The following is a 12,568-nucleotide window of genomic DNA, read 5'->3' as shown; positions in this document are numbered from 1 at the left end:
AAGAACCAGTTCTCCCTGCAGCTCCGCCCGCTGACAGCTGCGGACACCACCACCTATTACTGCTCCGGGAGAGACACTGACACAGAGCAAAGCAAGAACCGGTAGGAAAAGGGGAAGTGGGTTTTTCACAGTGCAGAGAGGTTCTGGCTACCGTGACACTGGTAACACCGCGGGGACTCTAGACCTCATTCTCCGTGGCCTTTTCCCATGTGTGGTCATCTACAATTTGCAATGGAAAGGGAACGAATTAGTGACTCCAGCAATAAATCAGTGACTCTGTTCCTACTGAGTTCTTTGAGAGATGTGGGCAGCTTAATTTGGAGAAATTCTCCTCTTAAAATAATATTATAAGGAATTTAACTGTGTTCAAAATACACGTGCAAACAAATTGTATTCCTTCCGGATGATCAAATATATGTCTGTCTCCTCCAAAAGAAAAAGCCACAGTTACATACGTATCCAATATATCTAGGAGCTCCTATAAAAAGTATAATCCTCTATGTGCCTCCGATTTTTCATTACACGTGTTATGCTACGAGATATAAAAAGTAATAGAGTGAAAGCACAAGCAGACACATTACCTCCAACAGAGTTACCCCTCACACAGGGTGTGAACAAGAGGAGAAACAGCCTGTCTTCTGAGTTTGTAGATGGACACAATCTAATGAGAAAAGTAATATTCACTTTAAAAAAAAATCTTGGCCCTAATGATATCATGTGACAAGGAGTTCCACCGGTAAATTGTGTGGAAAGGGATTCCCCTGTATCCATTTTCAATTACAAAAATAATAATTTCAGGCAAACATTCACATGAAGATGCTTGCATTTATATATACTGTTGAATACCATGGACCAGATTTTCAAATATATGGAGGTGCTCAAAGATGAAGATAGACGCCCAGTGGTATTTTCAAAAGCTCCTGAGTTAGCCACCTAACTCCCGTGGAGGTGTTATGCTATAACTTCCCGCCCCCCAATCCACTGGGCCTAGAGTCCTTCAAATCTGGAATGTATTTTCTCCTTCTGTTGTAAAATGAGGACAAGTCCCTGAGAGCGCAGCCTCTTTTAAGCTGAAATCTTGCCAGCCGCTTTCACCTCTCGCCCCCACCCCCGGTTGGGTCAAACCGACCTGTATGGCCCTGCCTCAGCGGGTCCCTGTTTAAATACAAAGCTCTGATTCTAGACACAGCAATATTCGTGCAGGGATATCTCCTTCACACAGTCTTCCACAATATCTGCAAATCAATATGAAATCCGTACAGACTTTTATCCTCTATTGGCCTTTCCTTCAGCAGGGAATGAATCGTTTCTCTTTATAACTCTGTCTCCCATTCATGTATTTTCTCTTTTATTCCATAAGAATGGTCCTACTGGGTCAGACCAAAGGTCCATCTTGCCTAGTACCCTGTCTTCTGACAGTGGCCAGTGCCAGGTGTCCCATAGGGAATGAACAGAACAGGCAATCACCCAGTGATCCACCCCCTGTCGCCCATTCCCAGCTTCTGGCAAACAGAGGCTAGGGACACCCTCCCTGCCCAGCCTGGCTAATAGCCATTGATGGACCTATCCTCCATGAAAATATCTAGTTCTTTTTTGAACCCTGTTATGGTCTTGGCCTTCACAACATCCTCTGGCAAAGAATTCCACTGGTTGACTGTGTGTTGTATGAAGAAATACGTCCTTTTGTTTGTTTTAAACATGCTGCCTATTCATTTCAATTGGTGACCTCTAGTTCTTGTGTTATGAGAAGTAGTAAACCGCATGTCCTTATCTACTTTCTCTACACCAGTCATGATTTTATAGACCTCAAACATATCTCCCCTTAGCCGTCTCTTTTCTAACCTGAAAAGTTCCAGTTTTATTAATCTCGACTCATACAGAAGCCGTTCCATAATCCAAGTCATTTTTGTTGCCCTTTTCTGAACCTTTTCCAATTCCAATATATTCTTTTGAGATGAGGCGACCACATCTGCACACAGTATTCAAGATATGGGCGTACGATGGATTTATGTAGAGGCAACATGATATTTTCTGTCCTATTTTCTATCCCTTTCTTAATTATTCCCAGCATTCTGTTCCTTTTTTGACTGCCGCTGCACATTAAGTGGATATTTTCAGAGAACTATCCACAATGACTCCAAGATCTCTTTCTTGAATGGTAACAGCTAGTTTAGATCCCATCATTTTATATGTATAGTTGGGATCGTGCTTTCCAGCATGCATTACTTTGAAGAAATCAACATTAAATTTCACCTGCTATTTTGTTGCCCAGTCATCCAGTTTTGAAATATCCTTTTGTAGCTCTTCACAGCCTGCCTGGGTTTTAACTATCTTTAGTTCCCCAGCAGATGTCATTTCTGAAATCCAGCCGATCTAGATGGGGCCAAGAATCATGGGATCCTGCAATCATGGAAAAGTAGGTGTGGAAAGGCCATCAAATCCATCCGCCCTTATTCACGGGGGACCAAGTCCACCTTTCCTAGAGAATGCTGAAGGACGCTGCGTCACGTCTCTCGAGCACTCAGAGTTATCACTTCCTTTGGATTTCTAAGCCAACCTGCAATAATAATCCATATCACCCCCCACATGATCCATTAACCCATTATTATTAGCTCAGCATCTTATACATGAGCACTACAGGGAGAACTCAGAAAGAGGAATGGCGAGATTCAGTGAAAAACACCACATAGCCTGGAAAAAACAACCAGCGTGATTTGAGATATACAACCGCCAAGTTGTTTTTTTACCATGAAATAATCGAATAAAACAAGTCTTTACTGAAAGAAAGAAAGAAAGAAAGAAAGAAAGAAAGAAAGAAAGAAAGAAAGAAAGAAAGAAAGAAATTACACTCCAACCATATCTGGAAAAAATATTTTGTATGGTAAGTGTCGTGTGTTTAATCAGTAGGGGGCACTGTCGCTACAGAGAAATGGACAAAGTAAAGAGCCACCCGGATAGTAAATAGATCAATGTTCTCTCACAAGGGGTTTGAGAGCCAGACTATTGGCATGGACGGGGCTGAATTGTTTGGGTGCTCGGGTCTCTCGTACGTTTTCCTAAATTGCATCACCCTTCACTTTTGATCCTCCTCCACATTTGTCTAGCACAAGTTACAAATGACAGCAGGTTACCAGGTGCACATTCCTTACAGCTGTGCTCAGGGACAAACACCGCGCGCATTTCTCTTCCTAGCAGTGGTAGTAGCTGCTTTTCATCAGATCTAAAAGCTCTTTCTAAGGAGAGGTAAGTATCATTAGCCCCATTTATTACAGATGGGGAAACTGAAGTACAATGAGGAGATGGGACCTGCTCACTGTCACCCAGCAGACCAGGGCAAAGCCAGGAACCGAATCCAAGTCTCCAGAGTCCCGGCCTAATGCTCCATCCTAACAGACCGGACTGCTTCACCTCGGTAGCATCGTCAGCATCGCCATGGCCCGTGCTATGCTGAAGATCCTAATAGACATTTCTGGTAATAACAATAATTATAAATTGTGTCCCTACCGTTGACTCACCCACGTGTCCAGGCGTCTCATAATCATATACGGGTTAAAGATGTAGCACCTTACCAGGGGACTGACTCGCTTTGACTATGTATCTGTGCAGCGCCTGGCACAATGGGGCCGTGAACTTGCTTCCGGTTTCTAGGCCACACCTAGATAATAATGTGTCTCATCCACACGAGCCTTTAACTGATAACCACTAGGCAGGTGCCACATTTATGAGGACTACAGAGAGAAGTAATTTACCCGAGCTTTGCATAAGAGGGCGGGATAGGCAAATGAATATTTTGCTTCCTCTTAAGAATAGAATATTTCCGTTCTTTAGTTCAGCGGTCCCTGCAAAAGTCAAATCTCTGTCACTCCCTTTGGGTCTTCGTGCCTGTTCCTAGCTGATTTCCAGGAGGGAAGATGAAAACTTTGCTTCTCTCTCTCCTTCTCTTTGCTATTGCAGCATGTAAGTACGATATGAGGGAGCAGTCTCCCCTCTCTACCGATCCCGCTGCTGTCATCTCTCTGACTGAGATTTCTCCGTGCTCTTTGCAGGTGTCCGTTCCCAGGTTACACTGCTGCAGACCGGAGCAGCCCAGGTGAAGCCCTCACAGACCCTGAGACTGACCTGCTCCGTGTCTGGATTCTCTCTCACGTCTAGCGGGTATGGAGTGAGCTGGGTTCGACAGCCCCCGGGGAAAGGCCTGGAGTGGTTATCCGCTGTGTATTGGGATGATAACAAATATTACCAGGAGTCTCTGAAAAACCGACTGACCATCTCGAGGGACACCTCTAAAAGCGAGGTGTATTTGGAAATGATAGGCATGGAAGCCGGAGACAGCGGCACCTATTACTGCGCCAGAGACACAGTGACACAGAGCAAAGCAGGGACTCGCACAAAAAGGGGAAGCGGATTATGAGCAGCGCAGTGAGGCCAGATTAACTCAGGGCTTGGCTACACTTGAAAGTTGCAGCGCTGGGAGTTACAGCGCTGGTCATGCAGCTGTGCAGGGCCAGCGCTGGTGTGTGGCCACACTCACAGCTACCAGCACTGGTGTGTGGCCACATTTGCAGCATTTACAGCGCTGTTGGGAGTGCTGCATTATGGGCAGCTATCCCAGCATTCAAGTGGCAACAACGTGCTTTTCAAAAGAGGGGGGTGGAGGGTGGTGTACTGTGACAGGGAGCAGGGAAGATAGAGAGAGTGGATTTTTGGAGCCAACACTGTGTGTTAGCTTCCCTGGATTGAAAAATCACAAAATGTTCGCGAACCCTTAGTCTTAATTGCAAACAGCCTGCATCCAACGCTGTTTCTCTGTCAAGCAAACTGCTTGCCTCTCATTTGATCGTTCACAGCCAGGTACAGATAGCTCCTGTTTGCTGTGATCAGTGTTTGTTTTTTAGATAAGCAGTTCAACGGAGCTCCGATCGGAGTTCACAACAAAACAAAGAGAGGCTGCATAACAAAACAAAGAGAGTAATTTAGTTAAAAGCATTCTGGGATATCTCCTTATTCCCTGGAGGCCAATAAAAGCGCTGGTGTGTGTCCACACTTGATGAGCAGCGCTGGATCACCAGCGCTGCAATCGCTACACCCCAACCTGGCCAGGTGTACAGCCAGCGCTGCAGCCAGGGAGTTGCAGCGCTGGATGTGCCTTGCAGGTGTGGACGGTTACTAATTGCAGCGCTGGAAAGCCTCTACCAGCGCTGCAACTTGCAAGTGTAGCCAAGCCCTCAGAGCAACGAGGTTCCCCCAACTAAACTCCCTGTAAATGGAAAGAAAATGCAGGACAGGCGAAAACGAAAACAGAGAGGTCAAAAACAGCTTCTTAATTTTTTCTCTCTCAACATGATACTGCAGAAAGAGGAATCGCGAGATTCAGTGACACACTCCAGATCCCCTGGACAAAAAGCAACCCGCTTAATTAAACATATATGACTTCCAAGCGTTTCACCATTAAATATGTGAATACATCCAGTCGTTATCAAATGGCAAAAAGAGAGACAGAGAGAGGGGGGGGTGTCTATCCATAAATATGTATCTTCGATAGATAGATAGATAGATAGATAGATAGATAGATAGATAGATAGGGGGGTGTCTGGGGATAGATAGATAGATAGATAGATACATAGATACTGGAATAATGCGTTAGTTGTTTTGTAAAATGCCTAGTATAGTTCTGGATGTTGTATCTGTAGGAGGAAAACAAACCGCAAGAAAAATGACAAAGAAGAAAAGGAAAAGGATCAAGGATGTAAAGTGGGCCCAGAATATTGACGAAAACAGTAACAAGAAAGACATTTATTCTTACTGTGACTGTGAAAGATAAATGGCAGACTGAACCCAGAAACCAAAAGTGTAATTTAAACTCAAATATACAAATAATAATAATAATAATAATAAAATAAAAAAATTAATCTCCAGACATGAGCTGGTGTGAATTTTTCGCAAAAGGGCTGATGACTGTAAGGCCAGCAGGGTGATAACCTGATAGGTAGCGGGGCTGATCCATGAAACATCTGTCAGAAGGGGAGAGGGAATATCCACCTATTCTAGTGAAGTTACTGGGCTGTGAAGGCAGCAAAGGTAACTCTGCCAGGCGGGGCCCAGATCCAAAGCCCATTTCAGTCAGTGAAGCTCGGCGTTCTGCTCGCCAGGCTGAGAATCCTGCCTGGAGAACGAAACTCTTTAGCGCCTGGAATTGCAGAAGGATCGAAGGGCGCCTATAGCCAACTGATTGTGCACTGGAGATTGTTCCTAACTCCCTTGGGCGCTATTGGAAATTCCAGACTTTGCAGTCACAGAAAAGGCTCCATTAATTTCCCCAAATGTTCCCAAGCCCTAAGAAATGTTCTATTGAACGCGGCTGGGATGTGTCAGAAAGGTGAGTGAGAGTTAGGTGCCCAACCCCCTTGGGTTTGAATGGAATCTGGGCACCCAAATAAATCGCTTAGACCAGTTCAGATTTCGCAGCCCCCTTGCGGAAGTCAGTTCATGGCCTCAAGCGCAGCCAGAGAGCCCCGTGTGTATGCAGGGTTCACACCCGGTCATCTTTTATACCCACGCTGTGAAACCCGCATGCAAACTCCTGCGTCCGGCGATTTAAATACAAACCCCCTGATTCTAGGGGCCTCGGTCTCTCCCCAGACACAGAACTGCCCAGTCCTGCCTGCTGGGGACATGTTCCACCTTCACCCACTTGCTATTGATCTTCCGACCCTGGCTGGGCCTCCGTGCCTGTGGGGAGATTTGCTGCTGGATTAATTCCAGAGGCCCAGATTGTCAATGGGGCGGGGAGAGGTAAAGGAATGAAGAGCCCGGATCCCAAAGAAGTCAGTGGGTGATGGGAACCTAACTCCCTTCAGTTCAGGCTGGGGGGGTGGTATTTTCAGACTTGCTCCTCCCCCAGGGGTTAAGACTCATTCATGGTTTCCCTTTCCAGGGGTCCTCTCCCAGGTGCAGCTGCAGGAGGCTGAGGTGGGGCAGTGAAGCCAGGAGAGTTCCTGAAATTTACCTCCACCATCTCTGGAGACTCGGTTTCTAGCACCAGCGCCACCTGGGACTGGGTCCGGTGGCCTCTGGGGAAAGGTCTGGAGTTTATGGGGCGCATCTACTGTGGGTCTAGCAGGTGGTAATCAGCACAGAGTAGCCTGGAAGAATTACTTCTCTGTCTTGCATACAGCACTCCTGCTAATACATCCCACAATGATGTTTGCTTCTGCTTTGCTTTTTTTTTTGCAACAGAGTTACACTGTTGACGCATATTTAGCTTGTGGTCCACTATGACCCCTAGAGTGACAAAGCCCATCACCAAAACCGACAGCGGGTTAACATCGTGTTTGGCTCTTAAAATGGCCCCATTTAAGAAAAGACCGGAATCAAACGCAACAGCCAACACAAAGGCACTGATTTGTGCTCAGTTTTATTTTACACAATCCCCGTATGAATGGGAAGTGGAGTCTGAATGGGAACAGAAGTGTGGACACGAATATAAATATCCATCGTGAATAACAATCTCCCTTCAGTGCTGCCTGAAGCGTCGCCAGACACGGGCCCCACTGACCGGAAGTTACACGGCCCCTCTGTGCATGGGACGGGGCTCCAAAGCTGAGCCCCCCCCCCAGCAATCCCCAGTAACACCTCACAATAGCCAGGCCCTCACTTCCTGGGTGAGGAAATCCAGTCCCTGGAGGGAACTGTTCATTCCTCCCAGGGGTCCGAAAGTGTCAGGAGGATCCCAGCGCCCTGTGCCCGGCGCTGTACAGACACACAGGCCGGGACAGTCTGACTCCTGCACCGGGAGCCCTAGGGCGAGTCACTCAGATCACTGGCAGCAGGAGTGTGTGTCTCTTATAAAGCGGGGGCATGCAAATTAGGGAGACACTTTTCTGTTTAAATCGGTGCCTCTCTCTGCCCAGGCTGCACCCGGAGACACAATCCGCAGCCCCTGGGTCTGTGCAGTGACCAGCCAGTCCCTGAGAACTTTCCCCTCCAGCACCCGGGAAAATGAGATTTTTCCTCCTTGTAATTTTCGCTGTAGCCGCTTTGGAAGGTATTTTCCTCCTCTGAATAACTGGAAGAGTTAGAAGAATATTGTGTTACCGCTGTTTTTATACCGATATTTACAACCTGTCTTTATTCCCAGGTGTCCGGTCCCAGGCGCTGGTGGAGTCCGGAGGGGATGTGAAAAAGCCCGGAGACTCTCTCCGCCTCTCCTGCAAAGCCTCCGGGTTAGACTTCAGCAGCTACTGGATGGACTGGGTCCGCCAGGCTCCCGGGAAGGGACTTGAATGGGTCGCTGCTATAAACTCCGGTGGGGGTAGTACATACTATCCTGATTCAGTGAAAGGCCGATTCACCATCTCCAGGGATAATCCCAAGAGTGAGCTGTATCTGCAAATGACCGGCCTGAAGCCCGAGGACACCGCCCGCTATTACTGTGCGAGACACACAGTGACGGGAAGCCGGGCTGAGCTCAGACAAGAACCTCTCCCTGCAGTGATCAGAGAAGCGGTTTGCTGTTGGGGGCGCCCGAGGCCTGTGAGTGACAGTGAGATCAGTTCTGGGAAAGGGCCGAGCAGCAGCAAACCCTTTTTTTGTTCTTATTATCCCTCTTCTTTGCTTTTACACAAGGTGAAGGAATTTATACAAGTTCCCGCAAAGCGCAGAACATTCTTAGTTGGGTCCCTGCCTCTTTCTTTCCTCTCCAGGGACAAATTCTGAGCCCACCCCCAACCTCCCCAGGGCAGGTGAAAACACAAACTCTGGCAGCTATAAAGGGGACCGAATCCCTATTGGTCGATGCCAGAGAGCTGTGTGGGGTGTGTTTAATGTTATACATGTATTCGACTCCCTGCCCTGTACAGCGTCTCACTCCGATTAACCTCACCAATGAAGCGGTCTCCAGGCAGTCTGAGAGCCTAGTACCGTGCATGGTGCATTATGGATTCAACTCTCCATCCTTATCATCTGAGCATCACTCAATAAAACTGTCTATTTAACATTCCCTTGCCAAATGCCTGTTTCCCGGTACATCCCCCATCTATGATCTATCAACAGTCATCCTTCCTTCCTTCCTTCTTTCCTTCCTGTCTATCTATCCCCATCCACACTCCATCTATCTATCCCCTACACCCCATCTATCTATTTATCTATCTATCTATCTATCCCCCCTTCCCTGCTCACGGTGCTTAGCCGGAGGGACCTCTCTCTTATATGAAGGGGTGTCTATGCAAATCCAGAGCTAATCACTCTGTTTAAATCCTGACACGTCTCAGGCCCCGCAGCTCCTCCCAGAAGAAGACGCCGGTTTTCCCACATTCTCACTTTCACTCCTCCCCTCGGAATTTCTTACACAAAACCCAGGAAGATGAGATTTTGGCTGAACTTAATTCTCACTCTGACAGTTCTCCCAGGTAACTATTAAAGTACAAAGCGTCCTCCCCTCCGGGTTCCTGGGTTTGATAGAATTGGGGGTCTAAACAAATCTGTATTTGCAGAGGCCAGGCCTCAGGTGCAGCTGGTGGAGTCCGGAGGGGATGTGAAAAAGCCCGGAGACTCTCTCCACCTCTCCTGCAAAGCCTCCGGGTTCGCCTTCAGCAGTTATCTCATGGATTGGATCCGTCTGGCCCCTGGGAGGGGGCTGGAGTGGCTGGCCAGAGCTGCTGCCCAGGGGAGCGCCTACTACGCTGATTCCGTGAAAGGGCGATTCACCATCTCCAGAGATAACGCCAACAGCCTGGTGCATTTGCAAATCAGCGGCCTGAGAGCGGAGGACACCGCGCGGTATTACTGTGTCAGAGACACACAGCCAGCGACCTAGGACAAAAACCGAGCGCTGTGTGAGCCACGCTCTGGAGCTGGCTGGTTGGGGCGCTCAGGGTTTGCAAAGCTGGGGAAAGACTCAGACAACATTTAAACCCCAGACCCGCCCCACTGGGGCACTGGCTGTGTCAATAAGCTCGGGAGCCCTGGGGTACGCGTCACATGAGGGTCTGAGGCTCCTTATTATAACGCCTGCCTAGAGGTACCTGGCTCCCAACGGATGAGAATGGCTGGAGAGCCCGCTGTTCAGGGCACTCTTCTGGGATCAAGGGTGACCCAGCTTGAAGTCCCTGTCCTCTAACGAGTATTGGAATGGTATTTTAATAGGTTTCGGGCAGCACAGTGTGGTTACTAGAACACGGGACTAGCTGGGTCTCGGGGGACCTGGATTTTCTCCTAACAGCCAACAGACCTCGGGCAAATCAGTTTCCTTCTCTCTGCCTCAGTTTATCCACCTCGGAAAAGGGAACATTACAGCTCGCCGTTCTTTCCCAAATCTCCGTTACAGAGCTGAGTATTTTTGTCACCCAAGGGTGTAATCAGTCCTGGGCTATATGTCAGAGCATGGATCCATTCAGTGCTTTAGATTACTTTGAACATGCTTCTGTTCTCTCAGGGTCTAATACCGTATCATGGCATCTCCCCAGGGGTGGCTCTAGGATTTCCACTGCCCCAAGCACGGCAGCACACCGCGGGGGCGCTCTGGCTTTCGCCGGTCCTGTGGCATCCCGCGGCTCCTGTGGACCTCCCGCAGGCACGCCTGTGGGAAGTCCACCGGAGCTGCCTACCGCCCTCCCGCAGGACACTGCCCCAAGTGCACACTTGTCGCGCTGGGGTCTGGAGCCGGCCCTGCATGGGGAAGTAGCCCAGGGAGTTGTAGCTGTCACGCAGCTGTTCCAGGAGGCACTATAGACAGCTGCAATCCACAGGGCCCTGGGCTGGAACCTGGAGTAGAGGGTGGGCCCGGGTTCCCCCCAAACCTCCCAACTCCTGTTCAGACACAGGAAGTGTTGACCCAGACTGTGGGGAAGACCCACCAAGGTACAGGAGGAACTTTGTCACAGTATTCACCCACGAAAGCTCATGCTCCCAAACGTCTGTTAGTCTATAAGGTGCCACAGGACTCTTTGCTGCTTTTACAGATCCAGACTAACATGGCTCCCCCTCTGATACTTGACACATTTATAGCAGCTTCCCTGTCATGCAAATCTGCACCAGATTCAAAATTTGTGTCCCTTGGTCCTTTGTGCTGCTTCCTTCTGGGCGTTGTCCCAATACTGTTCAAAGAAACAGCAAAGAATCCTGTGGCACCTTATAGACTAACAGACGTTTTGCAGCATGAGCTTTCGTGGGTGCATCTGAAGAAGTGGGTATTCACCCACGAAAGCTCATGCTGCAAAACGTCTGTTAGTCTATAAGGTGCCACAGGATTCTTTGCTGCTTCTACAGAACCAGACTAACACGGCTACCCCTCTGATACTGTTCAAAGAAAGTGATTCCAAAAGAAAGTGCTTGATTCTCAACCCCCCCCCCCCCTCCAAGGCCATCAATATGTCTGCTCGTCTTTAGTGAGCCCACTAGACAAGTTTGACTGTCCCTGGGGCTGGCTTCCATCCCCTCTCCAACCAGCTGTCTGGGGGTGCTGCCTTCCTCGCCCTGCTCATTCACACCTCATTCATTCAACAGGGCAATTGATTAAGGGAGTGTGGGGAGGGGGAATCTTATTCTACCCCCAGCAAAAAGTCATTTTTCTTCTACTTTATCCTTAGGGGCTATAACATGATACCAGGGCTTAGCACAAAGTTTTCTATAAGTTTTTCTACATAGGGATCTGATACAAAGTTCCTATAGCAAAGGACTTGATACAAAGTTCTATGAAAATAGCTTAATACCGGGTTATAGGAAGAGGCATGATACAAAGTCATATGAAAGTTATGTGAAGATGCTTAATACAGAGATTTATCTACAGGGTTCATTCGGGTGGGGGTCTAGGTGTAGGTGGTTGGGGGTCAGTGGGGAGGGTGTCCGGGGGGGGGGCTCATCGGGGTGGTAAAGATGCAGGGGAGTTGGGGCTTGTCAGGGTAAGGGTTTGATGGGCCTGCTTCACAGGGGAGCCCCAGCTGCTGCCAAGGAGACCCTCATGCTGGACCCCCCTTTCTCCTATCCCAGGGTTCGGTAACCTTCAGCACGTGGTCCACCAGGGTAAGCCCCCGGCGGGCCAGGCCGGTTTGTTTACTTGCCGCATCCACAGGTTCGGCCGATTGCGGCTCCCACTGGCTGTGGTTTGCTGCTCCAGGCCAATGGGGGCTGGGCGAAGCTGCAGCCAGCACATCCCTCGTCCTGCAGCCCCCATTGGGCTGGAGCCGCGATGGCCGAACCTGTGGCTCTATGGTAAATCCACTACTGGGTGGCTGGATCCAGCCCACGGGCTGTAGTTTGCCCACCCCTGTCCTAGTGCCTGGTCTGTTCACTCCCTCTGGGGCACCTGGCACTGGCCACTGCCAGGAGACTGGGCTAGATGGACATTTCGTCTGACCCAGTCTGGTCGTTATTATGTTCCTAATTACAGTCTAGGCTCCCATAGTCCTAGGCACGGTACAAACACAGACCATAAAACCTCTCTCAGTCCCACCGAGTTTACAACCCGAGTGTAAATGGGAAGTGGCGTGTGACTGGGAACAGGAATAGAAACACGAATATAAACATCAGCCGCGCAGAATCATCTTCCTTCACTGTAGCCTGAATCCTCCCT

The 12,568-nt window shown here is 48.9% G+C and overlaps 1 gene segment (V, D, J or C); it reads left to right on the top strand.

Annotated features, from left to right (window-relative positions):
- Positions 1–3,841: 3,841 nt before the first annotated feature.
- On the top strand, positions 3,842–9,814 carry LOC123347554. The segment is given in 3 exon segments: positions 3,842–3,957; positions 4,047–4,370; positions 9,573–9,814. Coding segments are annotated over 3 exon segments (612 nt in total).
- The last annotated feature ends 2,754 nt before the right edge of the window (positions 9,815–12,568 follow it).

The sequence above is a fragment of the Mauremys mutica genome, chromosome 13 (assembly GCF_020497125.1).
Source record: "Mauremys mutica isolate MM-2020 ecotype Southern chromosome 13, ASM2049712v1, whole genome shotgun sequence".
Classification (NCBI taxonomy): domain Eukaryota; kingdom Metazoa; phylum Chordata; order Testudines; family Geoemydidae; genus Mauremys; species Mauremys mutica.
The sequence above is the reverse complement of the archived record's forward strand: the minus strand, read 5'-3'. Positions and strand labels throughout refer to the sequence as shown.